This window comes from Aspergillus nidulans, chromosome II, assembly GCF_000011425.1.
Source record: "Aspergillus nidulans FGSC A4 chromosome II".
Classification (NCBI taxonomy): domain Eukaryota; kingdom Fungi; phylum Ascomycota; class Eurotiomycetes; order Eurotiales; family Aspergillaceae; genus Aspergillus; species Aspergillus nidulans.
Genome location: NC_066258.1, coordinates 2,948,313 through 2,974,581, shown reverse-complemented (window position 1 = coordinate 2,974,581; position 26,269 = coordinate 2,948,313). Strand labels below are relative to the sequence as shown.

Sequence of the window (26,269 nt, the reverse complement as noted above, 5' to 3'; positions counted from 1 at the left end):
ACCGGAGTCCGGCGCCCTGCTGTGCCTTGTATAAGCCCCTCCATAGCAATCATTATATTGGGCCATCATTTATACCGTTGCCGACCCGGAGACCGATCGCAAAACACATCATACTGTGAATGATCTCCCCAGCGGCAATTTTTTGACTGACCAGGTCGACTTCAACATGGCACTACTGCAGAGTGATTCGATATATCAAAACTCCAAAACTTAAACATGAGCGGGCTCAAGAGGTCAAATTGAGACCCGACCCAGGAAGATGGACTCAGTGTGAAATTTGGCTTCTGTAGGCCTTCTAGAAAACTGCCTGATCCGGCCGCCGTGCTTCTCCCAGTTTCCACTCGGCCCACTCGAGAATTTTTTTTTGCCTGCAGCGCGGACCCAAGGACGTTGATATGGGAGGTTTCTGAATATGTAAGTAAAAATGGGTAGGACCGGGCGCTGTTTTGATACCCGCTCCATCCGGCTCCGGGAGTGATGGATTGGTGGTTTAACTAGAACATACGCGATATTGAATATGGATTTGTTCAAATAGATTCGAAACTCCTGAGTCTAGACAGGAAGGATCTTCCGTGAGACCGTACTTCCGTCTCGCAATTGGCGTTCGTCATACGGAGATATCGGCAATTGAGAACGCAGCATCGTCAACGTCAAAATTGCATTGAAATTTCGCAGAGGATCTTGGCGGAGTTCGAATGGTAGTATCTTCAGGATCCGCAGTGGGTTGGTTGTATGTACTTAACAACCAAGCCCGAACGCGGTGTAGCCGGTCATACGTATATACAGTAGATACAGTATCGATATCGGACGGGGTATTTGAGTTTCGAATTCGCAAATGAGGATTCACAAAACGAACGTCCGCTATCCTTGCAAGTATTTAGGTACCAACGGAACAAGGACAAGTAGCACAGGCATTGGTTTCTCAACCCAAATATAGAATATAGAATAGACATCGGCCTATTCTCAAGTCAATTAAACCGCGAGAATGGGGTACTCCGTACGCAGTACAAACTGCAAAGTACACAAGCACAGCGTAAGAGCGGTTGCAATGGATCACTGGAAGACTAGGAGCAATAGTATGGCTAGGGTTGGGCCATTGCCGCGCACTGCAGGGACAGTCGCGACATCGCAAGGCGACCTTCGTTTGATATCCAACCCCTGCAGCAGAAGGCTTGCGATCATGCAATAATGGCTGGAATGGCTGGCGTCGCGTTCGTCGTTCGGTTCGTGCTAACTAGCCTGACATGTCCCAGTCTCACATCATCCACAAATACGAGTCACTAACGCGCCAGAACTGGAAATTAATCTTGGAGGCTTGGGACATCCTTGTCCCTTTCGAATGTTTGATTGTTGCCCCTGCGCCCTTAGTTCAGTAGTATGTGATGAGTAAGCCCCCCTTTACGCAGGAGGTTGAGCCGGGGGATATTCCGCGGTATCCTCAGCGAGCGGAATCAGGCAATGCCGTTGAAGTCATGACTAGCAGTTGCCGTGCCGGTTCTTCTGGGGCCGAGAACTTCACTATCAGACATGGTAGTAAAGCTAGCAATTTCCCGCGGAGTGGATTCAGGGTTGAGCTGCTGCTGGGGTTGAGATCAACAAAGCAAGGAAGGCCAAGAGTTCGACAACCTCCCGGTAAGAATAAAGCACATGAATTATTTGCAATAGTGGGCTAACAAGGGTGGAATAGCATTTAAGTTCAATAACGATGGTCTGGACTACTGTCGCTACAGTATTATGTATGGAGGTTGGTCGTGAAGTCAGTGGTACAGTGGGATTCTTGAGATCAGCGAGACAGGTAACCGGTCAGCCACGTTAGCCTCTTCTGAAGTTTGACTGAAGCAGAACGATGATCTAACTGATCTTGATTTATTGTCCGCTAAGGGGGATGTTCCGCAACAAGGTTGTATCTTGTTTCGTAAACCGCGGAACCGTGGACGTGAACGTGTCGCGTGGTGTCCAGAAAGGGCAAAATAGCTCCAACCAGCTTCAGCTGTCGAGATCCTGGTTGGATATTGTGAACGACCGCGTTCATCGTCTGGTCAAAGGTATAAACTGTAAGTCGTCTATGTATCTGGGCGCGATACAGTTATACGTTCGGGAATTAATGGCCAGGGCAGTCATCATATTCCATATTAAACCATCTGCGACCGAACTGCGATTCGTTCCAAAGTTCGCAGATGTTGTCAAGATATCCTGGTATCTGAAGGCTTCAGCGGTGCTTAGGACAATGAATGCGAGTGCAGGGTACTCGTAAACGTAATATATATGCACTGAGGCAGCATTGCAGAGTGCCATGGACGAAGCATTCGCCAGAAGCCCATACCTCTGTGATCTAGGTATATCACCAGTTTCTATAAATTCGACGATTCACGAATGCAAATTGCGAGCCAAGTGCGAACGTCAGCTAAGAATGATAGTACTTGCAAAGTGGGTGTAAGTTGTAAGGTGGTCGTCGAATCGCAGTTCGATTTCATGGTATGCGGGAAATGAGCATAGATCAGTCGCGGTTACGGGTTTTGAAAGCATGTAATCCAACCGACCGAACTGACAGCTGGATTCATTCGAAACTCCCGTTAAGAAGTCTTTCTTGAGAGAGGCTTTTTTTGCGTTTTTCCTTCGTTCGAACGACTGTTTCCTGCAAGGCATTGACTGGCCATTTGCAGTTGGTGCCTAAATTACAGCTCGGGACGGCGCAGAACAGACGAGGGAACAGACGACGGCTGGCGGAGCTGGACGAGCAGGTTACTGTACTCTGTACTTCTAGCGTTCAGCGTACGCTCCTGTGCTGACCTACCAAGTGCGGTTAGGTTGGCGACGCGGCTGATATAATGGATGGTCCAAAGGATCTAGAAATTACCGGTTGGAGTCAGTGATAAAATACGAAGTACGATACTCAAAGAGCAGGGCAATAAAAGTGGCAGCGCCAAGCAGCCGAGGTGTTCCTGGAGGAGGTCGGAGAGGAGGATCTCCCCACTCAGACGGCCACCATCAGGACGCGGGTGCTGGACGCCGGCAGCTTAACAGCCAACAAGGACCAGTCGTTTTCCTGCACCACCAAAGAGGGGCTGCAACGTCAGAAAGGTTATCTTGGATGATGAGGCAAGTCGATGTCAGAGACCCCTTCGTGGAGATTATTATTAGATACATCGAGCGTCGAACCTTTCTTACTTGGGTGGCCTGGGTTGAACCAGCGCGAACTGGTCAATCTCTACAAACTGAGTGATAGTAAAGTATATAGCGTAGACTACGGGCGGGAAGACAAAGAGAATCATTACAATACACGACTTATTTGATGCTAAGTGTACGGGGACGGTGTATTGCTTGATTCCAGGTTTCCAGTAAGGAGGAGTCTTTTAAGGAGTCTGCGGGCTCAGGCCCCCTAACGACTGGCTCACCCTAAGGAGCTCCCTGCGAGGTTCTGGAAAAGGAGAGTGCCTATCACTACTGAATCAATGAGGTCTAGGTAGTTCTCAGGTCGACGTTCAGCGAGACCCAGTAATACCATCATCGATATTTGGCCATTCTTCACCATAAACCGGCCATGGCCAGTAGTTGACATGCTGGAAAACCCCAGCTGTACGATGCGTTTCAACTTGCGGAACAGCATTTTGGAAGCAATCAGAAATGACTGGCAAGTGTATCCTTAGACCAGATAGCCTGAAACAGATTACTTCTAGCAGACAGGAAACCAGTGCACGACAATACGCGATTTACCTGCTTTACCCACATCATTAAATACGGGTCCCCGTTACTTTACCGTCTTTTACACTCCTCAGCCGGCACCTCTCGACCTGTATCTCCGCCCTCAGTCTCCTTCGACGCTCTTCTTCTTTTCTTTTCTCCCTTACACTCGCCTGGAGAGAGAAGCCACTCCTCCTCATTCTTCTCTCCTCCTTCTCCTTCTTCTATCTTCGTGTCCTCTCCCCTTTCTCTCCTCCCGTCTCTCCTATCCCTTCCTGGTCAATTCCTCCGGAGAGATTCGAGACTGGTCCTCAAGTAGAGATACAGTCGACGGCGTCTTGTCTGTCGACCTAGTCCTGCACCCGTTGCACCAGCTCTCCAGTCGAGCCGTGTCCGTCAGCTCCTGCTTCGACGTTTTCGCATTCGACGTTTGTTAGCTCAAACGGCGACCTCTTCCCTATCTGACAGTCGAAGTCAATCCGTGGCATCGTCGGTTGGAGTCCCCTGATTCAGCTTCTGCCGGTTAGAAGAGCAACGAGAAGGGTTTTTTGATTTCTTTTTCATTATTCCCCTTGGACAACGCTATTTTCGTGTACATGATTCTCTCGCGGTTGTGATTTGCTGGAAGGTGAGCTTTTTTCTTTTCGTCTGTGCCATTCAACCCAGTTTCCATAGATCCCAGTTGGAGAACGAGACTCTCGATCAGTGATGTTACTTTTTGCCTCCAATCCTCTTCGGTAGCCGAACAAACGAGCATCTCAACAACTCGTGTTCAGTATATGCCGCAGGCTCCATTCAGCGGATTCAACATTCGTATGCGTCGGAATACTCGGAGCGTTGCAATTCCACACCTGTGAGACAACACATCCAATCCTGTATCAGGCATCGTGCATTGTCAACATATCAGTTGATGGGCGATGGAGCCGTGAGCGAGGAAGAGACAATGGCTGTGGTTCCTTGGGAGTACACAAATCGACAAGTATTCCAGAAATGCCGTCCCTGTACGAATCGTGCTGCGGGACGGATCGTGGTGATTTAAAGGAATACAGAATTCTTCTCCTGATTCATGGCGACAGGGGTTATGGTCTTGGGAATGTGCCTCCTGGGTGCTTATCTTGAACGGGACGATCCAACGCGGCACATCACATACCAGAAAATCTCGCTCCTGCTGGTCTATATGAGCACATGAACAAAGGGGAAAAAGCAGAAGGCTTGGAGTTGCTGCTAACTGTTGGTTTTGGCACTTCTTAGGAACAGTTCCCATTCGAATTCACAGCGATCGGACTCGACCTTACCGGATCCCTTTGATGTGGATTTCGACATACCGCAGCTTTCTATCCTACGAATCACTTTAATCTTGTACGAGGACGCTTAGCAGCGCGCTGAGTTTCAAACTGTACGTTGTGAACATTGCTGCATTCTGATCTCCCCCCTGACAAATATCCCTACCCCTACATAGGGCTCGTGCCTGTACTCCTGTTCCACATTCCGGAGTACTCAAGGCCCATACACTAGTTCCTAAGGTGAAGACGTTCAATCGTTCTTTGCCTTTTGAACTGGTATCCTCCAGAATCAAGCTCGACGGATCATTCCTGCGTCTTGCCTAGATGCCAGACACGCCGTCACGGTAAGGGTTGCATTGTGCCCTCTGCCCGAAGGCCTCTTCTCTGGGTTAGTACTCTAGAACCCTAGGGGTTCGTTCCCTTATATCTGAGTGCATCGTCTTATTCTGAACTCCCATCCCTCGTTGCTGTCCACTTCTTTCACTCGGGGTGTTCCATTATTTTAATCTAATTTTTAATTCACTCGCTAATCCAGTCTCTCTTTTAGCTCTAACTGCCGTGTCAAGGCTTCGTCCCGTTGGCTCGCAACCTTTTCAGTATTCAGATTATCATCTTTCTACTGGTCGTTCTCTAATACTTACCCAACTAATTCCACTCCTTAATCAATACCTAATTTGACGACTGTCGCTCTCTTATTTCCGTCGTTCCCTGCAAGAGACCGTGTTATTCAGGTCCACTCCCTGAATCTTCAAATCGATATCCGTTCCAGTTCGACAACATGGCTTACCACAAGCGCCCCACTTCGAGCTACCAGCCTTGCGACTCATATTTTGTGGAATCATACGATGACTTCACTGTCCCGCGGATGGATCCAAAGGAGCATGCAAAGCTGGTCGCCCGAGAGCGTCAATATGCCATGGCCGATGAACTGTCCCGGGTCACTAGCGAGGAATACCGTGATGATATTCTATCTCACATGCTGGATATGGATGTGGGTAGTCCCTTTGCTCTTACGTTTTGGTAAATGGCTAATCGTGTCACAGGCTTCCACCCTTCCCGATGTTGAATCCATTGACATCCAGACCGAAATTCAATGGTTCATGCGTCCGTACTTGCTTGATTTCCTGATTGAAGCTCACACTGCCTTTCAACTGCTGCCTTCGACCCTGTTCTTGACAGTCAATCTTCTTGATAGGTACTGCTCCAAGCGCGTTGTCTACAAGAGACACTATCAACTGGTCGGCTGTGCAGCGCTCCTAATTGCCGCCAAGTACGGCGACAAGAAGGACCGTGTGCCTACCATCCGCGAGCTCAAATCGATGTGCTGCTCTCTGTACGATGACGACATGTTCATTCAAATGGAATGGCATGTTCTGCAGACCCTTGGATGGACTATTGGCCATCCAACCGTTGACAGCTTCCTCCAGACAGCAGTCATGGACACCCCATATGACCCGGAGGTGGAGCATCTTGCGCTCTACATTGCGGAAATCTCGCTATTTCACCGCGAGTTCGTGTCCAAGCCGTCATCCGACCTTGCTAGAGCTTCCCTTGCCCTAGCACGATGCATCCTCAACCGCCCTCAGCCTCGTCACACTGAATGGGCCTCGCAGTATGACTCGATGACATTGGTTGGATTGTCGCAGCAACTCCACCAGCCGTCGCAAGTGCTCGCGAGGAAGTACTCGTCATCTCATTATTCGCGAGTTTCGAAAATCCTTGAGCAGTTCCTCGCACGCCAGGCTTCGATCGCAAGCTACACTCCTCCCAGCCCCCCATCCGACGTTGTCAACTCCGAATCCAAACCATACGAAGGAGAGATCGGACTTGCTACCCCCCAAAAGGCTCCTCATCCCACCAACATGCCTCACGGTTATATCACTCCGCCAATTACTCCCGAGAACGAAGCCTTTGTCAATGGCAATGCGGGCTACGTTAAAGCAGTTCCAGTGCCCAGCGCTTGCTCACCGTCGCCAACACCCTCGCCTAGTGTCCAATACGTGACTCACAACCCCTACCAACAGGAGTCTAACTATGTCACTCAACAACAATATCTTCAACCCCAGATGAGCTTCACAAGTGGGTATTAGGCTGCAAGACCTCAACCTTCTCGACGGTGTCTTTTCGTGAATTGTGTGCCATATTAGCCGATCTGGTTTATACATAGAACCCTTTGGAGTGGTTCTCAGCTGTCTTGCACGGACAGACCTGGAAATTTTTTCAAACTTTTCCTTTGTTATCTGCAAATTGCATACCCCTCTCCTTTTTATTGTGACATATCATACCCTTGGGTGTACCAAGTTGCATCTATCTGCCATTTGATTCTTGACATCTAGCATTGCAAGCGCGAGCATCTCGAGTTCAGATTGCATCTAACTGCCTGAAATTTATTGTTATTCATTTGATCCCCTTGGAGTTTCTGAAGACCCGTTGGGGTCTGGACAAATGACGCGAACGTCCAACTCCTGTTCTTTTCAACCTTCCCCCTTTCCCCTTGCATTTTACCATTTCTCGATACACGACATCATATAAAGATTTTAATGTGGTTTCACCTTGTCACCTCTGCATGTGCTCATCTAGCATGAACACAGTCCTTGGTTGGTGAAAGGATGTTCCGTCCAAAAAAAGCATCAAAACCAGGATTCTCACAAAACTAGCAAAAAAAAAATATTTCTGTCCCGGCCCGAGGAGATTGAGCCTGAGGGCGATCCATCAAAAGAGGGGGATGAGAGGGCTAACTGTTGCCCAAGAGTTTCTGCATACATACTTACAGAGCGCTAGATAGTACTTAGGGACGATTTAGTCGATCCATTGAAAAGGCGAATTATCTCTTTTTCATTCTTTTTCTGTCAAATAAAACTTGGTTGACACGTATAACAGCTCCGTAGAGCATACCATAGAGAGGTCAGTCGACTTCCATGCACCTCATTTTCCGCTTTCAATCGGTAACCTGACTCGAGATGGATATGGGGTACGTTCGTTGTGCATACCTTACATCTGCCAACTCAGCGAGTCTCGTCAGTGCGCACCGTGCAGCAGTAGCTACTTCGCTTTTGCATTCGCATACTAGAAGATGTAGACGAAGCAAGTTGACCGCGAAACTGGAATGTCGGGAACAATAATGTACTGCATACCTGACAAAGACAATCGGTGAGAGACGCAGGTTGCAGGCTTGGACGAATGTCGGAGCCACGGACGGAAGCGGAGAATGTCCGGGGTAGCCATAACTGCAAGTCTGACAGAAGCGCAGTAAGCGTTGACTGGCTCATTGGCAGGGTCTTTGCTCACCGTCTTTCTGGAGCGGTAGCGGGACTTCTACTAAGTGCCATCCCGTAATTTATCTATTCATTTGAACTAATTATTTGGTCTTGGTGAATTGGAGTAGTACAAGGATTAGTTGCCAGACTGTAGCAGTTGATAATATAGTATCCATAATAGCTAACCCGAAAGTATATCTCTAGGCCGGTGGTAATGGTAGTAGTAGTGTTCTGGTATAGTACAGTAGTAGCCAGTAGTAGGAGTAAACAGAGACATTCGTGGACGTGACGAAGACCTGATCTGATCCCTGATCCCCAGTTCCTAATCCTTCTTGCGTTCGTGCGATGCAGATCGATGGTCTGGACCCAGCTGATCAATTAAAGGGACGCAATTTGGGGTCTGAAAGGTGACTTGGAAATAGACGGGCGTCGTGAGGATGTCGGCGTAGTGCAGAATGGACTGATCACAGATCCAGCCGCAGCCTAGCGATGCCGAGGGGCGTCTTATCTCCTTCCAGGTGATCGAGATCAGGCCAGCGAATCAAGAAGCGACATGACAAGAAAGAGACGAAAACAGATAACCACCCACGCTATGCCGAACAAGAAGGGGAAAAAAAGCAAGGTGAAGTTTAGTATACAACAAGGTTGGGGAAGCGACAGGAGAACGGAACCTGGGGTGACGGACTCCTGAGAGTCTGAGGTAACACGTGTGCTCTGACCCTTGGCCTTGAGAGAAGAAAGGGAGACAAACATAAAATACAATGCAATGCAATGCGCTGCAGACCACAAGAATGGGCACTTTGCAACGAGTAATGAGGGTCATGACAATCACTGTACAGGGGGAAATAATGCGGTCAGTCGAACCAGAGAGCGAGCACCAGCGACAAAAGCGGTTAGACCGACGCTAGTCCACTTCGGGCGCTGGACCCGTCGATCTCGCCTCACTTTTGTATGAAGGGAAGCCGACGAAGCTGGAACTAGCACCGTACTCTCCAGACCGAGCAGGCCGTCCGCAGAGCTGCCAGCAGCTAAGCAGGGAGGGCAAGAGAGTTGAGCAACTCTCTACTTCCATCGCTGTCTATCCCAGTCAGACGGCCGCGTCTCATCATATGTCTGACCGCCGCCGTTGTGGACGATAACGGGAAGCTGTGTTTTTCGCGGACCGGAATTGGACCCTATACAGAAGTCGTTAATATTGTTGAGAGTCAAGCGTAGTAAGCATAGTAAGCATAGTAAGCGTAGAATGCATACCTCGTGAATTGGGGACGACGACCACCTGGTCACTGCTGCTGCTGCCATTGCTGGACAGGTCGGAATTTGAGTCGTTGACTTTGATGGGCATTTTGATGTGCAGAGTGAAAATAGAGCAGATTGAGTGGATTGTTCTGAATGATTGATGGTGGAGCTGGAGCTTGAAGGGAGTATATATAGTTGTTCTGCCCCAGGATATATAGGTGACAGGTCGTGGCGCAGCAAGGCTCAGTGAGGCTCAACGGATGGTAGAAGGCGAGCAGAGGGTGAGGGTGCGAGGGGTGAATAAAGAGTCAGGCTGACTTGGAATCGATCTTTGAGATGGTGATTGATGGTGAAGTGAAGGGAGGAAGCAGAGGAGGACTGAGGATCCTTTTGTACCATATTCCGGACGCAAGGACGAAGCTGTTCAAAAGAGGAATAGAAGCAGCCAGTCAGTCAATAAACGAAATTAGCAGCACAGCTCCTCCGTACAGGCCAGCTCCAGATACCGATCCGGCTGGCTGGATGACCCCAGACGGAGTCTTACTGCTCTGCATCAGTGCATCATCAACACTCAATACTACTGCTGCTCGCCAGAAAGAGACAAGTGTCCGTCTACGTCGGTCGGAGTGTCATATCATTCCATTCCAGGGATGGTCGAGCTGTCGTGGATGTTCAGGAGCCTTCCTTATCCTCCAAGGCGAGGCGGCAAACCGGATCATGCCTTGGGTGGTCTGGAATCTGATCTGGATAACGAGATCGCCTTTGTTGAGACTCACGACCCCCTGTCAGTCGGTCTGCTGGGCTTAAACTGTCTTGCCACAGTGGCAATGACAAGACGAGGCTGGTCTGGTTTCATCTACTCTTCCTCTCTTCCCATCTGATTTGTCTACTTGGTTTCTGCTTTGTCTTTGTCCAGCCAGTATAATAACGAGCGACGAGTACAGTCTGGACTCCTATCGTATCTAACGCCTTGATACACAATATCTTGCTTTTGGTTGGACAACACTTTGTAATTTATTCTGCATTTTACAATAAATACAACGTGTCACTTGACCATCATCTAATTATAGACCATTCCCAAACAAGCATAGTGAATGGCCCCTGATGACATAACCCGCACTAACCACATTCGGTGATCCGTCAACAAGCCAGTTCACTCCACTCCACTCCGCTCCATACCGCATGGATAACTCGGCTTCCCAGCTGCCATCCTGTGTGGTGCCATCACGTTGGCGACCAGGTTGGCTGGAATGTCCAGCCTAGATGTCGGGAAAATCAGGCTGGCAAAAGCAACGCCCTCGCCTCGTTCTTGCTCTGTGATACGGGCTTTCGGAGGTACATCTCGGTGCTGCTCTCGCTCTCTCTCGCTCGCGCTCGTGCCAGTTTAAGCTAGCCGTCTACTGAATGAGATCCTTAGGCAGCCGCCTTGCCTTGCCTTGGACTAGCTCCATAGTATGCAAGCAGTATGCTTGCTGACGTTGACTCTTTGGTCCCCAGTCCCAGCCCCTGGGGAAAATGTACGGACGGACTGTGGAGGACTCCGTGCATGAAGCTTTCTGCTGCCGGCCTATCACTATAAGGAATGGGTAGGAGCTGCGTCTGGACCTGGAATAAGCTGGAATAAGGCATGGATGAACGGTGTCCATCTCTGTACGCCGACTCTGTACAGAGGATACTCTGCTCAGGAACTATTATTTACCGTTCCACTCTGTACTATTGCCCTCTTGCGTTCACAATGTAGATCTATACCTCGGTGTGTAGGCAACGGAGTGCTGTGCTACGCATCTCTGTCTTCCGTTAATCACCACCGAGTTCAACCACCCCTTAGAGTGATTTGGATGATCGCCCACTTACAATGGGGATCTGGAGCATGATGGTACTCATGCTATCTTCCTCACCGCTCCGGATCCCCAAGGCCCCAATGCACAGACTCTTCCAGCGTGGAGTTCTCCGTAGTCTAGCTCCTTCATAGTCCATACTTTGTACATACGTGGATGGTCGGGTATGCAGGTTAGCCGGTGACAATCATTGATTCTAGATCGTGGGATCCACACTTGAGTGAATTGTCAAGGGGTTCTTTCTTGTTTTGTTTCAGGCACGCTCGTTCCAGGCTACTTTCTATAATTCGAGTCCGGCTGAGGACCGAGAACTGGCCTGACAAAGAGAGCGGTGACTGAGGCGCTGAGCTGAGTAAGGCAGTGATCAAGCAAGCACATGAACTACTAGAGCTTTCTAGATACGTGTAGGGAGTGAACCAGCTGATCATCATTGGACTCGTAATATTGAGTTGTCTGCTTACATACCTACCGAAGTGGTATGGCGCATACTACAGAGTAAAACCATCACTACTAGCAGCCGCGGCATTTTCTGCCTTCACTATCGCACTGCGTCATACTGTGTACAACCGTGATCACAGCCGAGAAGAGACAAGTACGTAGTAACAAGGGCACTGCTGCCTGACCGCCATGCCCAGCTACGAATACCCAAGCAACCGGCGGCGCCTTCCCTCCCCCAAGTCAGTCGTAGCTACTTGTTCACCCTCTTCATCCGCTCTTCCCATCCGTTCATACTGCGTCGGATCCCCAGCGTCCGTCTCGCCGGCCCTCCTGACTGAGACTGTACCATCGACATTGTCGTAGTGTGGAACGTGGCCGCTGGTCGCATACCCCCAGCTCCAGTTCCGACGGTCACCATACCTGGCCGTGAGCCTGCACAGCCTTGAGCTTCGCTCGCCGCAGAGTCCTTGCTCCCTCCGTTTGTGTCGATGACCGTGTGCACCTGACTCTTGAGCGAATTTGCCTTGTCCGTCGGCCTCGAGGATGCAGCCAACCATGTGTAGCGGTTTGGGTCAGAAGTTTCGAGAGCTGGGCGAGGTGGGCGGAAATGTTGAGTTGGTGGTCGATGACCGATATACTGCGTTGGGATGGCGTTGGATTGTCGGGGGTGCAAGGGTCTACCAGGGTGATCCAGGGCGCCCGAGCTATTCGGTAGAAGCTGGACGAGCCCCCTCTGCTGTGTTGACTGGGCTGAGGACTGGCCAAAGAAGGACGCAATACTTTTCTGAAGGGCGGACGGACGATTGAATGCAACCACAGGCTTCGATTTGGCCCCGCGTTCTTCTTGTAAGGACTGCTCCTGTTTTTGGATTGTCGTCGTTATATACTCACGGGCTGTCGAGAACCCGGACATGGTAGTAGGTACCATCAAGCTCGAGCCGTTCATTCTATTTGTCGAAGACATGCTCGCGATGGATGTGGTTGTCGAGTATTGCTCCCTCTCGTATCGGCGCCGTTTACTGCTTGGTTCGTCATCGGTCGCCCGAGAGCCGTCCCATCGAATAATCATGCCTGGTGACTCTCGTCCGTCCTCAGTCCATTGGTCGTCGTAGACAGAAGGGAGAGAATCAAGTCCTTCCAACATGGCTACGGCAGACGGCCGTTCTCGACGCAGTATATCTGCAATCCCATAAACAACCTTCTCGTCTAGTTTCGGTCCAACCGGGCGCAGGCGCGAAGTGATTAGTTCTTGCGGAAGAAACGACGTCACATTAGTCTCTGCGTTTTCTCGGGCCTGCCGAAGCGGATAACTCAGGTATAGCAAGGCCTGCGCTCTAGTCATAGCCACATAAAGCAGCCGTCTCTCTTCGTCGGAGTCTTCTGCTCGTGAGTGCGGGATAATACCCTCGTAAGCTGCGGGAATAAACACCACGGGCCACTCTAGGCCTTTTGCTGCATGGATTGTCGAGATGGTAACTTTCTCTTGCGCCTGGTCTTCCCCTTCAGTCTCTTCTTTCGGCTGGACCTCGGTTGATAAAGCCACATTGGCTAGGAATCTGGACAAGGCTTCTTCGCCAGGATGCGACTCTTGCTGAGTTAGGCCAGCAATTTCAGGAAGATTCTCATCCTGTTCACTTTCATCGGCCGCAGTTGCATCGTCTGCCTGGCTCATTAGTTCCTCCACGTTTGCCCATCTGTTTTCATCATTTGACCCATAAGTCGCCGTAATGAATTCGCGAAAAGAGAGTCTTTTCATCACGATCTCCAGCAGCCTTCGAGGTGCCGATCTGTCGACGCACTGGCGGAGCTTCTCCCTAGAGTATTCAATGAGGCCAACTAGACTGGAGAGCCCTTGGTTAGTAGGCTTCGACATGGCTTTCTCAGTCGACCTGCGACCTTGCGCTACATCTTTGATGTAGTCCCACAGCGGTTTGCCAGCTTTCTCGGCCCCGTTTAAGAGCATCTTAACGGTCTCCTCTCCAATTTTCCTCGAAGGAACGTTGATGATACGTAGAAGTGCTTCCGAGTTTTCGGGATGACTTATAACTCGTAAATAGTCTAGGAGAAGCTTGACCTCGACTCGATCAAAGAATCTTTGCCCACCAACCATTCGATAGGGAACGCCATGTTTCCCCATGGCGGACTCGATCTGCCGTGACAGCGACGCAGATCTGAGTAGAATGGCGAAATCGGAATACTTCAATAACTTTCCCGTTAGAACTATGCACCTTTTGATCTCAAGTACCAGCCACTGAGCTTCGTCTTCGGCAGAGGGCAGCTTGCGCAGTACAGGCAGCGTGCCAAAGGTGTGCGTTGGCTGCAACTTTTTTGCTGGCCTAGATAAATCTTGCTCGATCACGTCTTGCGCAGACTTGAGGATCGAGCCCGATGAACGGTAGTTATCCTCCAAAAGTACAACCTCTGTATTTCTGTATAGCCGCTGCATCCGTTTGAGGTTCTCGATCTCCGCGGAACGAAATCCGTAGATGCTTTGATCTGGATCACCAACGACCGTAATGCGCCTGTTCCAAGACGCAAGAAGGTTCATGAGGTCGTACTGGATCTGATTTGTGTCCTGAAATTCATCCACCAAGACCACCTGTACGTTGGATACACACTTTGGGTGTTTTCGCAGCAATTCCGCGCATCGTAGCAATAGGTCATCGTAATCGAGCAAATTCGATGTTGCGAGCTCACTCTCGTACTCCCGGTATACTTGGACGAACTCGCGATGCTCTAGAAGCTTGCTAATCTTGTTCTGCTTTGCCGCTACATCATCGGGAGATACGCCGTGCGCCTTCTGATGCGATATACGAGCTCTCGCAGTGTTGGGTTGAATTCCAAGCTGCAGCCGCTTTACGATTCTCTGCAGGTTTTTTAGCATAACATCGCCAACACCCCACCAGAGACATCAGCTAACCCGAATAATCGCTAGCGAATCCCCTGAATCTGCAATTCCAAACCCCTTCTGCAGCCCTATCAAATGCCCGTACCTCACCAAGTATCGTCGACAGATCGAATGAAACGTTCCTAAGATGAGCCTTGACTGTACGTGATCACCTACCAATTTGGCCAGCCGCTCTCGCATTTCCCGACTGGCCTTGATGGTGAATGTGCAACAGATAACATCTTGCGGGCGATATCCGTCATGAGCGAGGAGGTACGCGACGCGCGAGGTCAACGTTTTGGTCTTTCCCGAACCTGGAGGAGCAAGGACTTGTAAAATCGGCGCGGATGAGGTGACCGCGGTTCTCTGTGCGGAGTTCAAGCCATCTAGGATGGGGTCAAGGGGATCCATGAGGGCATTTGGACGCGCAGCGCGCTGTGGATTCCATGTTCTTTTATCTTTCCGGCGACGCGCTATATCACGAAGTCACGTGATTCATCTTACACTTTGTGTGCAAGAAATCAAAGCTTTTATGAGATTATTTTTCAATGTCGTTAGTATAGGTATCTTGATAATTGTATAAGTATATAAGAAGTTGTCTCTCTACCTAATAGGGTGTGACTGTTGGATAATGATCAATGAATGGTCGAGGCTGACCTGAGATGTAAGCACGGGCCAGTCGTTGCTATTATAAATCGGCAATCATCTCAACCCCAAGACACTTCTTACCTTCAGGTAAATCCTTTTCACTGTTTCTATCTGCCCCTCATGGGCTGGGTAGGCGTTGCCATAGTCGTCGCCACTACATGTTTCCTCCTCTACCGACACCCTCCGGCGACCTGGTTCCCCGAGCCGCAGCCACCTGTCGCCGATCAAGCCCGCAAGCCCACCTCCGAAAAGGAAGAGGGGAAAGCGAAGGAGAAAAACGAAGAGAACTCTCCCACCCTTCAGCTCAAATCGCAACCAACTCTACTAAAGGATGGGCCCGTTGAAGAGGTCCAGACAACTTCGAAAGCGTCTGCGTCAACCGTCCCCGTCCTAGACGTCCCCTCTTTTCAGTGGAATGACAGCGCAAGCGACAAGGACGAGAACACCCCTCATATAGCGCAGCAAGATACAGCACGACAGAGTAAGACACCGAGTTCATCGGTGACTCCATCCTCCACACCCACGTCTACAGAAATGATGGCAAATCCGAGCGTAGAGCAGCCGCCCGTCGTAAATGACGCCGCCTCTCTAATGCCCCCTCCCCCGCCTCCTTCACGCATCCAACAATCAACAACCCAAAGACAACCAAGACCACAAGCGCAGAATATGCTTGCTCCACCACCTGGCCGACTCCCTCGACCGCGACCAGGCAGCGGTGCCAGTCTGCTCAGTCCACCCCCCTCGACGGCATCAACCCTGCGAGTCCCACCAGGCATGCGTCCGGGCACTACAAACTCCAATTCCAACTCTCTCTCCCCGAACTCTGTGACCCTCAAACCCGTCAAAAAGGCGTCTCAACGCGCTGTTCTCGAACCCGGATTCTCCCCACTCGACTGGGCAGCCCTAACCTCAAACCCAAACCACAAACTACGCGGCGCGAATCTCCCGGGAACTCTAATAAAGGTCACACCGTCGATGCTGAAAGCGCAGAATGGCCGGAAAGGGACAGATGCGTGGACATCATATCAGGGAAAAGTCTATAATATCTCACCGTATTTGCCGTTTCATCCTGGCGGAAAGGGGGAGCTGTTAAGAGGAGCCGGGAAGGATTCAGGAAAGCTGTTTCTGGAGATTCATCCGTGGGTCAATTGGGATGCGATTCTGGGGGAGTGTTTGGTTGGTATTTTGGTTTCAGAGAATGAAGCTGTGGCGGAAAATCGACTTGATGCAATGGACTGAGCTGATAATGGGATGGGTCTCGCGGAATTATCTCTCGATAGAGCCTTTAATACCAGATGTGTATATAGATAGATAGCCAGATATACAGAGCTATGATACCCCAGTGAGTAGCGATCTTGAATATCTGTGGTGGCTTATTGATTGTCTTGCAGTCGGTAGCTTGCCCTGAAGGCATCGATGCCGCTCTGCTTCATATAGTAGTAGGTAGGTGGCTATTTGCGATTTGAAAGCAAAATTAACATTGTTGTTAAGGATTTTTTTTATTTACCGTGGTGCTTGAGATTTGTTGTCTGGATAATGCCAAGGAAGCAAGAAACACACGCACATATATCATGGTCTGTGCCTTGCTTCAAGCAAACCGGATCACCGTCTTGAGAAGATTATGATTACGGACTACGCAGTACAATAGAAGGATGATGATAACTCTTATCACAGTTCATCATGACATTCAAGAAGGGATTTTTGCGAAAATGTAAGCAAATGGGCCTGGCAATCTAAATATAGACCATATATATATACATGTTCTGACCAGCAGGGATAAATGGTAAGACTCATTCTAAGAAGTTTATAGACAAAAATCACGCCCATTTCCCAAGAAGCGCCATCAAGAGGGCGCCTAAACACAGAAGACCGAACGCGGCAAGCACATTCTTAAGCGGGGCTCTGCGCATCGAGGTGCTGAACATGAACTCGTGGGCCATCAGCTCGACAAGAGCGGTGTAGATCAAGATACCAGCTGAGATTGAATCGAACACACCATTGACGAGGAGAGTGGTGTAGCCTTCGGGAGGATAGGACTGGCGAACGCCCAGGCCGATAGCTATGGCAATTGGTGTGGAGATTGCGTAACCCATACCTAGAAAGTATGGGGTCCAGCGTTTTGAGCGGGGCCATGGGATTGTGGCCAGTCGAGAACCCAAACCCAGACCCTCAAATGTTTGGTGAAAGACCAGAACGATGTAAAGAGTGGTGAACTCAGGCCCAGACACTGCCAGGGTTAAGCCGATGAAGATCGAATGGAAGATGATACCGAACTCCAGGATGAAGACGGAGGTCAGCTGAGCCATGTACTCATTAAGATCAACGCCCTTCTCAGCTAGTTCGAGGTCACGGTGTTCTCGAGAATGGCCAAGGTGGTCCTCGCCAGGCATGTGATGGTTTACGTCGTTCGACGATAGCTCAGTGCCCTTGAGCTCACCGGCGTGGCCATGAGCATGGGAGTGGTCGCTGTGAGAGTCATTGTCGTGACTGTGGCCTTCACCGAAACGCGAAAATCGTATAACCATCATCTCGACAAAGAATAGAACCACGATTGTCATAAGGATGATTCCCTCAGCCCAGGAATAATCAGTGATTGGGCCGCTGAGACACTCATTTCGAAGGGCTTCTTCTGCAGGACCCAGCAGGTGGATGAAAGCGGTCGCAATGATAACTCCAGAACCAAAGTATTTGGCAATAAAGAATGCCCAGCTAGGGACCTTGGAGTTCTGGAAGCTGCGCGCAAAGACAGGAAATAGGGCGCCAAAGGCGGAGCCGACAAGGATCACGAAAATAGAGGAGATGCGCACGCCCATGCGCCCATCATACTCATTACCTGTTTCGCAAGTTGGAAGAGAACCATCTTCGGCTCGGCGAAGAAGAGCATGGATCGGATTCATCCTGGCAAGAAAGATTCTGATAGCAGATTAGGGTTGACACTCCGCGTTGCGCAGGACCGATATACGGGGCACAAAGAGCCAATCGACTGCCTGATGCAGACGGACCCTATCGAATGGTGTCAATTGTCGGATACAAATGCAATGCAGGCCGAGTCGCAACCACGTGGAATTGAGACCAAGACAAATAGTTCGTGGCAAAGGGATCGGTTTTCTTGGTTTTCTTGTCGTGCGCTTCTTATAAGGTAAAAGGATGACCCCCCACGCACGGATATGGCTCCTCTAAAGATAATGCCCGTCGAGGCGCTGCTTTCTTGACGTCCTTAAAAGTGTGTTAGGCCTATCAAGAGCGTTGACTCGACACGAAAGGTGGGTGAACAGGAACTAGCGTGAGGACCTTCGTGGTTGCAGGTCGTGGGATGTAACACAACCCAAGCACGAACTGCGAAAAGAAAACCACACTGGGGAAAGACTGTGAAGAAATGAGCTGCTTTGAAGAGTAGTTCCGTTAGCTAGAAGGCCTGTGGTAGCTGTAAGAGCTCCAAGCAAGCTTATAGATGCGAATTGAAGTGAAGGCGGGGGAGAGGAGAGGTTGGCTCATGGTGCGGGCGCTGTGAGAGAATACTTCAAGCGGGCTATTCCGGGTGCAGTGGGCATTGAGGACCTTGGAAGACAGATCCGGCCCTGATGTCGAAGACTTTTTGAGGACCTTGGGGGAAAACTGGTGGGGTGCAACGTTACTGTTATTCTTCGTTTCGTTGATTGAGTGACTACAGCTCAGGCGACCGCGCTAAAACCTCAGGCGACCTTGAGGGTCCGTGCGCTCACCTGACCTCGCTTAAAGCGACCGCGGTCGTTTGAGGTCAATACAACGCACGTAACTTGAATACCACATGCTAACACCATATTCTAATCCCCGTGCCCCCATAATGGCCAAAGTCAAGAAAGACCCTAATTACATTCGATATACTAAGATTTCGAAAGCTGAATTAGACCTTCCTGACTTCAAGGCAGATGTGAGCTTGCGAACCAGTTTAAGAAACCACCATGAGTGATATGATTAAACTAGTTGCTAACTAATTCTTCTTAGAATCACGGCTACCTGATTCCACATGTCGGAGAGATTTACTGCCGCGCCCCTGCATGCACCAATTCCGTACTGCTGCTGTTGCTGTTCGCCTACAACTAGTTACTAACTAGTTCCAGACTCGGTTTCTGAACACAAACAACCTCAAGAAGCACATCAGAAAAGCGCACGTGGATAAATTCGATCTCTTAGAGAAAGAAGGAGGTGGCCGTCCTACTGCAAAAGAGGAGGATGATGCGATTGGTGATTACAGCAAGATTGTTGTTGCCAGAACTAGTTCCTAACTAGTTCAGTATTTTACAAAGCCGTGCTCGAAGCCTATGATGCAAGACAAGAGGATGGGGTAGGGAAGCCTGAGATCCCCCGCCGTCGCGACGGAAAGGTATGATTATTCTACAACGCTTTAAAACCAGTTGCTAACTAGTTATAGATAAACCAGTCAGCAGTCAAAAAATACGTTCGTGAGCAGGGTTATTCAGTCCCTTGTGATGCATGCAAGGAAGCAGATAAGGCAAAAGGTATGCAGCAATCTAAAGTAAAATACATTAACTGGTTACTAACTAGTTTAGACTGCTGTAGGGAGGCTAATCTGGATGTTTGTGACCACTTTGAGCTCTTTGAGCCTTACGAGGATGAAGAGGAGGCCGAGAGTAACGAGGTCTTTTAACTAGTTGATAACTAGTTCCACGATTTCTTAATCAGTCCAGACCCAACTCTCGTCGACGAAGCATATTTTCAAGCTCTAATTTTTCAGCCTCTGCCTTCTCCTTTCGTATTCGAACTTGTTGAGCTTCTAGTTCAAGTTGTTGTCTTTGCAGCTCAAGGTTTTGAACCTGTAAATTCGCTGTAGCTGATCGCTGGAGGATAGGTGTTCTAAAATGTAGAACCTGGGGTCAGCGGAACTAATCCAGAACTAGTTTCAACAAGTAAGAATAGCATACTCTGAAGAAGACCTGGATGGTGACTGATGTGCTGGTGTATTATAACGAGAACTTTTTAGAAGTTAGAATCATCATGAACTAGTTTCGGACTAGTTTATAGTACGAACCTGCTTCCCCGTGATCTAGATCTTGAACCTCGACCACGGGAACTAGATCGGCGTGGAGGAATGAATCCTGAAGAACTCGCCCTAAAAAGAATACTATTATCTTCAACTGAAGATAGAACTAGCTCATTATCCTGAGCCAGGCGTTTTCGTTTCCGTGTGCCTGGGGTAACTAGTTAGTAACTAGTTTAAATAGGTGAAAAATAACTTGCCTTCACGCCTGATACTATTATAAAACCGGGTATCCATACTTGTGATCCGTGATAAATGACTAGTTCCATATTGATTTCGAGCAAGATATTGGTCAATATCACGCTGGTCAAGGATTCGGGAGCTAGAGATATCAGTTGCAATCATAACTAGTTGACAACTAGTGTCTTACCTCAAGGTCGCTCCTAATAACGAGTCATAAGTTCCCATATAATATGACTTATAATGGCTTTGCTCCACTGCATTCGTAATATTCCTAATTTTCTCAAAATATTCTGGCTTTATCAGGCTACAGGCTTTATTTAAACCTGCAGCAATAACTGAATGCCGTTTATGCCTTGCCCACTCTGCAATTTTAGGGGTTTCGTGAGCTGTATAACAGTTAGAACTAGTTCCCAACTAGTTGGGTAAGATCCTTACCTTCTAATAATTCAATCAGGTGAAAGTATTCCTCTCGGGTTGAGCAAGTAAGAAGGCTTTCCATCCGACATCTAGCTGAAGAATGATAATCAGATAGATCTCCAGTCTGTTGAACTAGTTTAGAAATAGTTCTTAGAAAATGAACCCGGCATAAAATCAGAATATTCATAAGCTGCCATGTCCAGGGACGCTGAAGAGGATCAAGCTCTTGCAGGTAATGGCCAAGTCCTGTATACTAGTTAATAACTAGTCTATATAATAACTAGGGGCTGCTCTTACCTGACATCTGCTTTGCACACATATCTGTAATAATAGCCTTAAGTCCCCTATTATGTAGATAAAAGAATTGTGTTGTACATCCTTGGATATCAGCAATTAACTGGAAGACCCGTGTAAAGAGGAGTTTATAGCTAAATGCTGACTCATGATCCATGAAAACCCGAAGTAAAGTTATAACTGTAGTTGTTAGCTATGTAGAACTAGTCTATAACTAGTTCAGGTACTTACTCTTCCCATGCTGAGGTAAAAAGGTTGCAAAAATAACCTCATTAAAGTCCCCTTTAACTCGTTTATAAGACATATCAACTTCAAATGAATCAAGGGATCCAAGGAGCTGGATTTGCTTATTAAATCCACAAATAATCATGACAATATCATGGTCTGTATAGATTCTGCGAACATATTCCTAAGTATGATTAGCAGAGAACTAGTCATGAACTAGTTTACATACTCGATATTCTGGATGCCGATCCAACTCGCAGCGTACACCTGCAAGGCCACGGCCTTTACGATATAGTAAAGCCTTTTCCTTTGCTATAATAGCTGCAAATCGGTCTTGATTTACAAAGCTATTATGGATTTGTGAAAGAGTCTGGCCATTATATTTTTGGCAAAACTGTTTCAGTGCCGGACTCCGTAGAAATAAACCTAAACTAGTTTAGCACATGCTCAACTAGTTGTGAACTAGCTGCACTTACTAGGGGTCAAGTCAGGACTCTGCATCTTTCGAATAAGGTCCAAAATCTCATCTAGTATAAGCTGCGGAGGCTTATTTGGAGGAGGAGGAGGATGTGAATGAATACCACGTGATACAAAGACTGTATAAGGGCATTCTGCAATATTTAATGGTATAAAGAAAGTAAATGTTGTACTGCATCTGAATTTGTTGATCTTTCCCGGCCCTTGCGGATGGTCAACACCTTACAAGGACTAGTTAGTAACTAGTTATTCAAAGATAGAATAGACAGGTCCTTACCACAGTTTGCTCTCCGAGTTGTTTGTTGATCAATCATTTCACAGGCTTCATTAGCTACCTCTAGCGGCCTTGAAAATAGATCTTCCAATAATGAAATGTCAAGGTTAGAAGCCCTGTGAGAAAGGCTATAGGTAAAATGCTGCTGAAATATATCTGATGAGGCATTGATACAAGCAATATAGTAATGGCTTGCTCCGGAGATATCCTGAACTAGTTCAGAACTAGTTTCCATAGGTTAGAAGCAAGGACACTTACAGGCTCAGAGTGTTTGCGAAGAACTGGTTTGCAACTAGTTTGCGATGCTAGGCATGCAACGCTATTTTGGAAGGACTTGCAGACTGAACGGTAGAGGCTGCTAGTAATTAGTTAGGGACTAGTTAGGGACTAGATATAGTTACCTATAGGTTGTACGAGTCTCTGGCCGCTCTCGCTGTGATATAATGTCCCTTCTTTTTTGGAAAATAGTATTGAACATCGCATCAGTAACCTCTTGGTGATTCATATCCAGTAAATCTGGATGTAAATATTCACAGGCTTTAATGCCTGTACATGTATAATGATATTTCTTGACACAGCACTGCAAAAATGTAGAAAAGATTGTACGTGGAGTTCCAGCAATTTTATGGGAATATTGAATCTAAACTAGTTAGTAACTAGTCCATCTGATAATGACGATTAGGTTTAATAGAACTAGTTCCGACCGAGCGGGAACTAGTTTACATTACTTACTGATGTGAGTGCACTGCGAATCTTTTCAGGCTGGCTTTGATGAAAATTAATCACATATGCATATCCTTGTGGATGAGTTTGTGGATATTCAGGCAAATGATTAGTATATTCAATTTTTTGTGCTGAGACTGGCGAAGGTGCTCCTGTTGTTAAAGGAACTGGCATAGGATCCTAGAACTAGTTAGAAACTGGTATACCCAAAATATATATTCCTACCTCCTTAACCTCTACCTCGGCCTGGTTTCGCTCATGTAAAATTCTATCATCATTTTCATGATATATTTCAGCTTCATTCTCATTCAAAGAATCACTCTCAGATGAGATTGATAAATTTATTAAGTCATTAATGACGGTTTGGTCGTTGAGGTAATTGTACTCGGTATCCATTGTAAACTAGTTCAAAACTAATTGGGAGAATCATAGGTTGTATCGAGGCTGGATTGGTGTAAAGTGATTACAGAGTGAAATATTTATTTTTTTGAGCGAGGTCGTCTGACCTCAACGATTTAGCGAAGTCACGTGAGCTAGCGGTCCACACCAAGGTCGCCTGAGGTTTTAGCGCGGTCGTTTGAGCTGTAACCTGGTTGATTGGTTGTGGGCACAAACTAAGTCACGTGCCTTTGAAAGCTCAGGCGACTCGAGGTTCGTGCGTATGTCATCCACCACTAGTCTATCACGACCCCATGCCACAAGCTTTCCAATTGTACTCCGGGCGTAGTGATGGCCCCGGTCCGGCGTTATCTACGGATTAGCAAGTTTTCCGTACTTGAATGTCGGATCTACCTCGAGGACCCCTCCGATACGCGATGGCTTCTTGATAGCCGCGAGCCTGTTCTGCCTCGCATCTTCGCCGCTATTCGGCCATTAGTACTTCCAAAACTGCGAGAGGAGAATGAGAGATTATATGCTAGAAAGAAAGGGAAACCTGTCAAGGATATTATTGCGGAAGGTGTGCTCTGAAACCTAGCCTTTGAGCGGCTATATCTTACAGGAACGCAGAGGATTTCGAGGTCACTGTGTTTCTCCGGGAATCGCGCACCCGCCATTCGCTCCTGACGCGGCATAAGGATTTTGAACAGCCGATAAATAAGCGCACTCGGACTGAATCAAGCGAGGAAAATGGTGGACAGGCTGATACCGGCATCCTGGTTGAGAGCGATAGCGAATCGGAAGTGAACATGGATGCAATTTCACAAGCGGGGTCAGAGGAAGAGGACAATACTACAGAGGGGCAGCGCGGTAAACGCAAGAGAAATGAGCAGCTGCAGGAACTACACGAGGGTGAGGACAAGAAGATGCGTTTCAGAACAAACTACGAGGGTTTCAATATTCACGGCTGGATGCTTTGTTTGCTTGTTACGCGAAAGGGAAACAAGGAAAGAGCCAGGATCGAGGCAGCAGAGCCCAAACGCCAAGCGTTGATGGAAGAGTGGATATCTACTCAGGCCCAGGGAGATCTCGATGAAGACTAGATTGGGGCTTGGGAATTGGGATACGCCCGGACCCCCGAATCAGCAACGTCAGCCGACTGTCGGCTGAAGATGATCTAGCGTGGCGCCTGCAGAATAATCTTTCCATCCGAGTGCGCCGGGTGTTACTTTTTCAGTCTGCTTGACCTCAAGGGCGCATTGCATTTGCGCACGCACGCTTGTCGCAACTCTCACAGTGCTGGCAGGACGATGGAACAGTTAACTTACGACACCCCCCGGTATCACTAGAACAGGAATGACATGCTCTGCGACTTGCGGCTACGCCGATAACTGACTATTCTCGATCACGTACATAATCCGATGCAGGGACAAGAGAGGAGCTGCGATGCCTTTAACCGAAACGCTGCCTGCAAGTTACGTCCCGGCCAGCCCTAGAAGGCCACATTCATGTCTTGGATAAACTAGATGTGGTTTCACGCGCAAGACATCGAGTCAATCTGTAACGACGTCCCGGTATCAGCATGCAGGTGGACTGTTATCAGGCCAGATATCGGGAAGCCTGCAATGACTTGTCCAGCATAACCATTCCAGATTTGACGAAAGTGCTCGAAATCGGATTCGCATTGCGCCGAGACCCGTCTAGCGCTTTAATTCTGCAGGAAGACCAAACTGGATTGTGGCGTCATGTAAAGTAGATAACATGTACTCTATACGTCCGAGATCGAACCTGATGCCATAGTATACCATGCATGTCATAATATCTACCTGCAGACTTTCCACTCCGCAGCTCCACAGAATCTACGTACCCCCTCAGCTGCACGCAATCCTGCAAGTCATACGTACCTGAAGTGATATGCCAAGGCTACAGTATGACGTTTCACATCTGAAACCTAGCGCAGCCAGCTTCATGAATCGGATACAGGCAGTATCATATCAAGTTCATCTCAGTATCCTGCCGTTTCCAGTTAATGTGGTGCGTAACTTACGTGGACATAGAGGTCAGGGCCAGACTGGTTCCAGTGTAGAAATTTCGGTTCATCTTCCGGCGAGTAATGGGTCAGCTCTAACGGCCACTACGGAACCCTATTACTGATCCCGGAAATATTAGGTGTTTCGACTTCGAACGTCATGATATCGACAGTATATTGAATTGAAATACTCTGTAGATACGGGAGCAACGTTGCTGGCCCAGAGGATGTCTATAGATCCACCAAAATTTTTGGTTTTGCCAAGAAGCAAGGAAACGAGACCACGGCTTCCCATTCCAATCCGCAGGACATGGATTATCTTGCGTTGGAAGTTGCATGGATCAAGAGGACGATGATGTTGCCAAGTCGTCAGAGCCGCCGGTCACCGTTCCGGTTACGGAGTTAGATTATTGGAACTGATATCACTATCACTACGCGGCTAGATTTTACGGTTGGCGCGGTTAGCGGTCAGCCAAATGGGAATATCCTCATGTTCATTTGACCTCCCGTGTCTGGTGGGTAAAAGGTCATTTTCACCGTTGCTCCGTGGTTTGTAGGGCTTAGATACTACGTCCTGATAGTGCTAACCAGCCTTCTAGTGTGTAGCGAGCGCACTATGCACTAGTTAGGAGGCTAGGGAGCACCGCCGGCAGCCCGGTAGAAATGTTTGAAGCCAGAAGCCTTGTATGGGTTCCGTTCTCAAAGGGCGGAATTGGTAGTTCGATTACTGAGACACGGTCCCGTCGGAGAGCAGTGCAAACCCCGAGCCAGAGTTGGCCGCCATGAGATCAGAGGTGACTATATGAGATCAGAGCTCCAACTGCTGGCGGTAAAACGGCTCAGGGTCCGCTCGGAAGAAAATGTTGAGAACCATGGTCAATGATTATCCTGTCCTTAGCACATCCATTACCCCTCGGTCCCAAGACCGATAGTTGGGACCGCTGGAGTCGCGGAGTTAAAACT

General features: G+C 48.5%; 8 protein-coding genes across 8 annotated transcripts, besides 1 other annotated feature; 4 read left to right on the top strand and 4 right to left on the bottom strand.

Annotated features, from left to right (window-relative positions):
• Positions 1 to 26,269: part of a sequence feature (contig 1.61 483..865047(-1)) that runs on past both edges of the window.
• On the top strand, positions 5,711 to 7,054 carry ANIA_03795 (G1/S-specific cyclin; the record flags this gene model as incomplete). The annotated part of the gene is made up of 2 exons (XM_656307.2): positions 5,711 to 5,955; positions 6,008 to 7,054. Exons 1-2 carry the CDS (start codon positions 5,743 to 5,745, stop codon positions 7,052 to 7,054), a joined length of 1,260 nt encoding a protein of 419 aa, XP_661399.1. The 5' UTR covers positions 5,711 to 5,742.
• ANIA_03796 (uncharacterized protein) lies at positions 8,721 to 9,792 on the bottom strand. Its single transcript, XM_656308.2, has 2 exons — positions 9,473 to 9,792; positions 8,721 to 9,396 (listed from the first exon to the last, which is right to left on the bottom strand). The coding sequence occupies exons 1-2, from the start codon at positions 9,561 to 9,563 to the stop codon at positions 9,284 to 9,286; spliced, it is 204 nt and encodes a 67-aa protein (XP_661400.1). The 5' UTR covers positions 9,564 to 9,792; the 3' UTR covers positions 8,721 to 9,283.
• Positions 11,749 to 15,043, bottom strand: ANIA_03797 (ATP-dependent helicase). Its single transcript, XM_050611418.1, has 2 exons — positions 14,654 to 15,043; positions 11,749 to 14,599 (listed from the first exon to the last, which is right to left on the bottom strand). The coding sequence occupies exons 1-2, from the start codon at positions 15,029 to 15,031 to the stop codon at positions 11,984 to 11,986; spliced, it is 2,994 nt and encodes a 997-aa protein (XP_050467449.1). The 5' UTR covers positions 15,032 to 15,043; the 3' UTR covers positions 11,749 to 11,983.
• On the top strand, positions 15,389 to 16,507 carry ANIA_03798 (cytochrome b5-like heme/steroid binding domain-containing protein; the record flags this gene model as incomplete). The annotated part of the gene is made up of 1 exon (XM_656310.1): positions 15,389 to 16,507. One exon carries the CDS (start codon positions 15,389 to 15,391, stop codon positions 16,505 to 16,507), a length of 1,119 nt encoding a protein of 372 aa, XP_661402.1.
• zrfB (low-affinity Zn(2+) transporter ZRT2) lies at positions 16,982 to 18,165 on the bottom strand (the record flags this gene model as incomplete). The annotated part of the gene is made up of 1 exon (XM_656311.2): positions 16,982 to 18,165. The coding sequence occupies one exon, from the start codon at positions 18,163 to 18,165 to the stop codon at positions 17,086 to 17,088; it is 1,080 nt and encodes a 359-aa protein (XP_661403.1). The 3' UTR covers positions 16,982 to 17,085.
• On the top strand, positions 19,092 to 19,916 carry ANIA_03800 (uncharacterized protein; the record flags this gene model as incomplete). The annotated part of the gene is made up of 6 exons (XM_656312.1): positions 19,092 to 19,178; positions 19,253 to 19,318; positions 19,363 to 19,492; positions 19,543 to 19,631; positions 19,680 to 19,767; positions 19,819 to 19,916. 6 exons carry the CDS (start codon positions 19,092 to 19,094, stop codon positions 19,914 to 19,916), a joined length of 558 nt encoding a protein of 185 aa, XP_661404.1.
• Positions 19,948 to 23,295, bottom strand: ANIA_03801 (uncharacterized protein; the record flags this gene model as incomplete). Its single annotated transcript, XM_050611416.1, is given in 19 exon segments — positions 19,948 to 20,106; positions 20,191 to 20,213; positions 20,298 to 20,378; positions 20,392 to 20,457; positions 20,546 to 20,628; positions 20,677 to 20,689; positions 20,813 to 20,875; positions 20,925 to 21,030; positions 21,070 to 21,152; positions 21,204 to 21,227; positions 21,282 to 21,380; positions 21,432 to 21,609; positions 21,655 to 21,851; positions 21,902 to 22,021; positions 22,129 to 22,144; positions 22,435 to 22,531; positions 22,578 to 22,692; positions 22,909 to 22,921; positions 23,125 to 23,295. The coding sequence occupies 19 exon segments, from the start codon at positions 23,293 to 23,295 to the stop codon at positions 19,948 to 19,950; spliced, it is 1,707 nt and encodes a 568-aa protein (XP_050467448.1).
• On the top strand, positions 23,629 to 24,380 carry ANIA_03802 (uncharacterized protein; the record flags this gene model as incomplete). The annotated part of the gene is made up of 2 exons (XM_656314.1): positions 23,629 to 23,857; positions 23,908 to 24,380. 2 exons carry the CDS (start codon positions 23,629 to 23,631, stop codon positions 24,378 to 24,380), a joined length of 702 nt encoding a protein of 233 aa, XP_661406.1.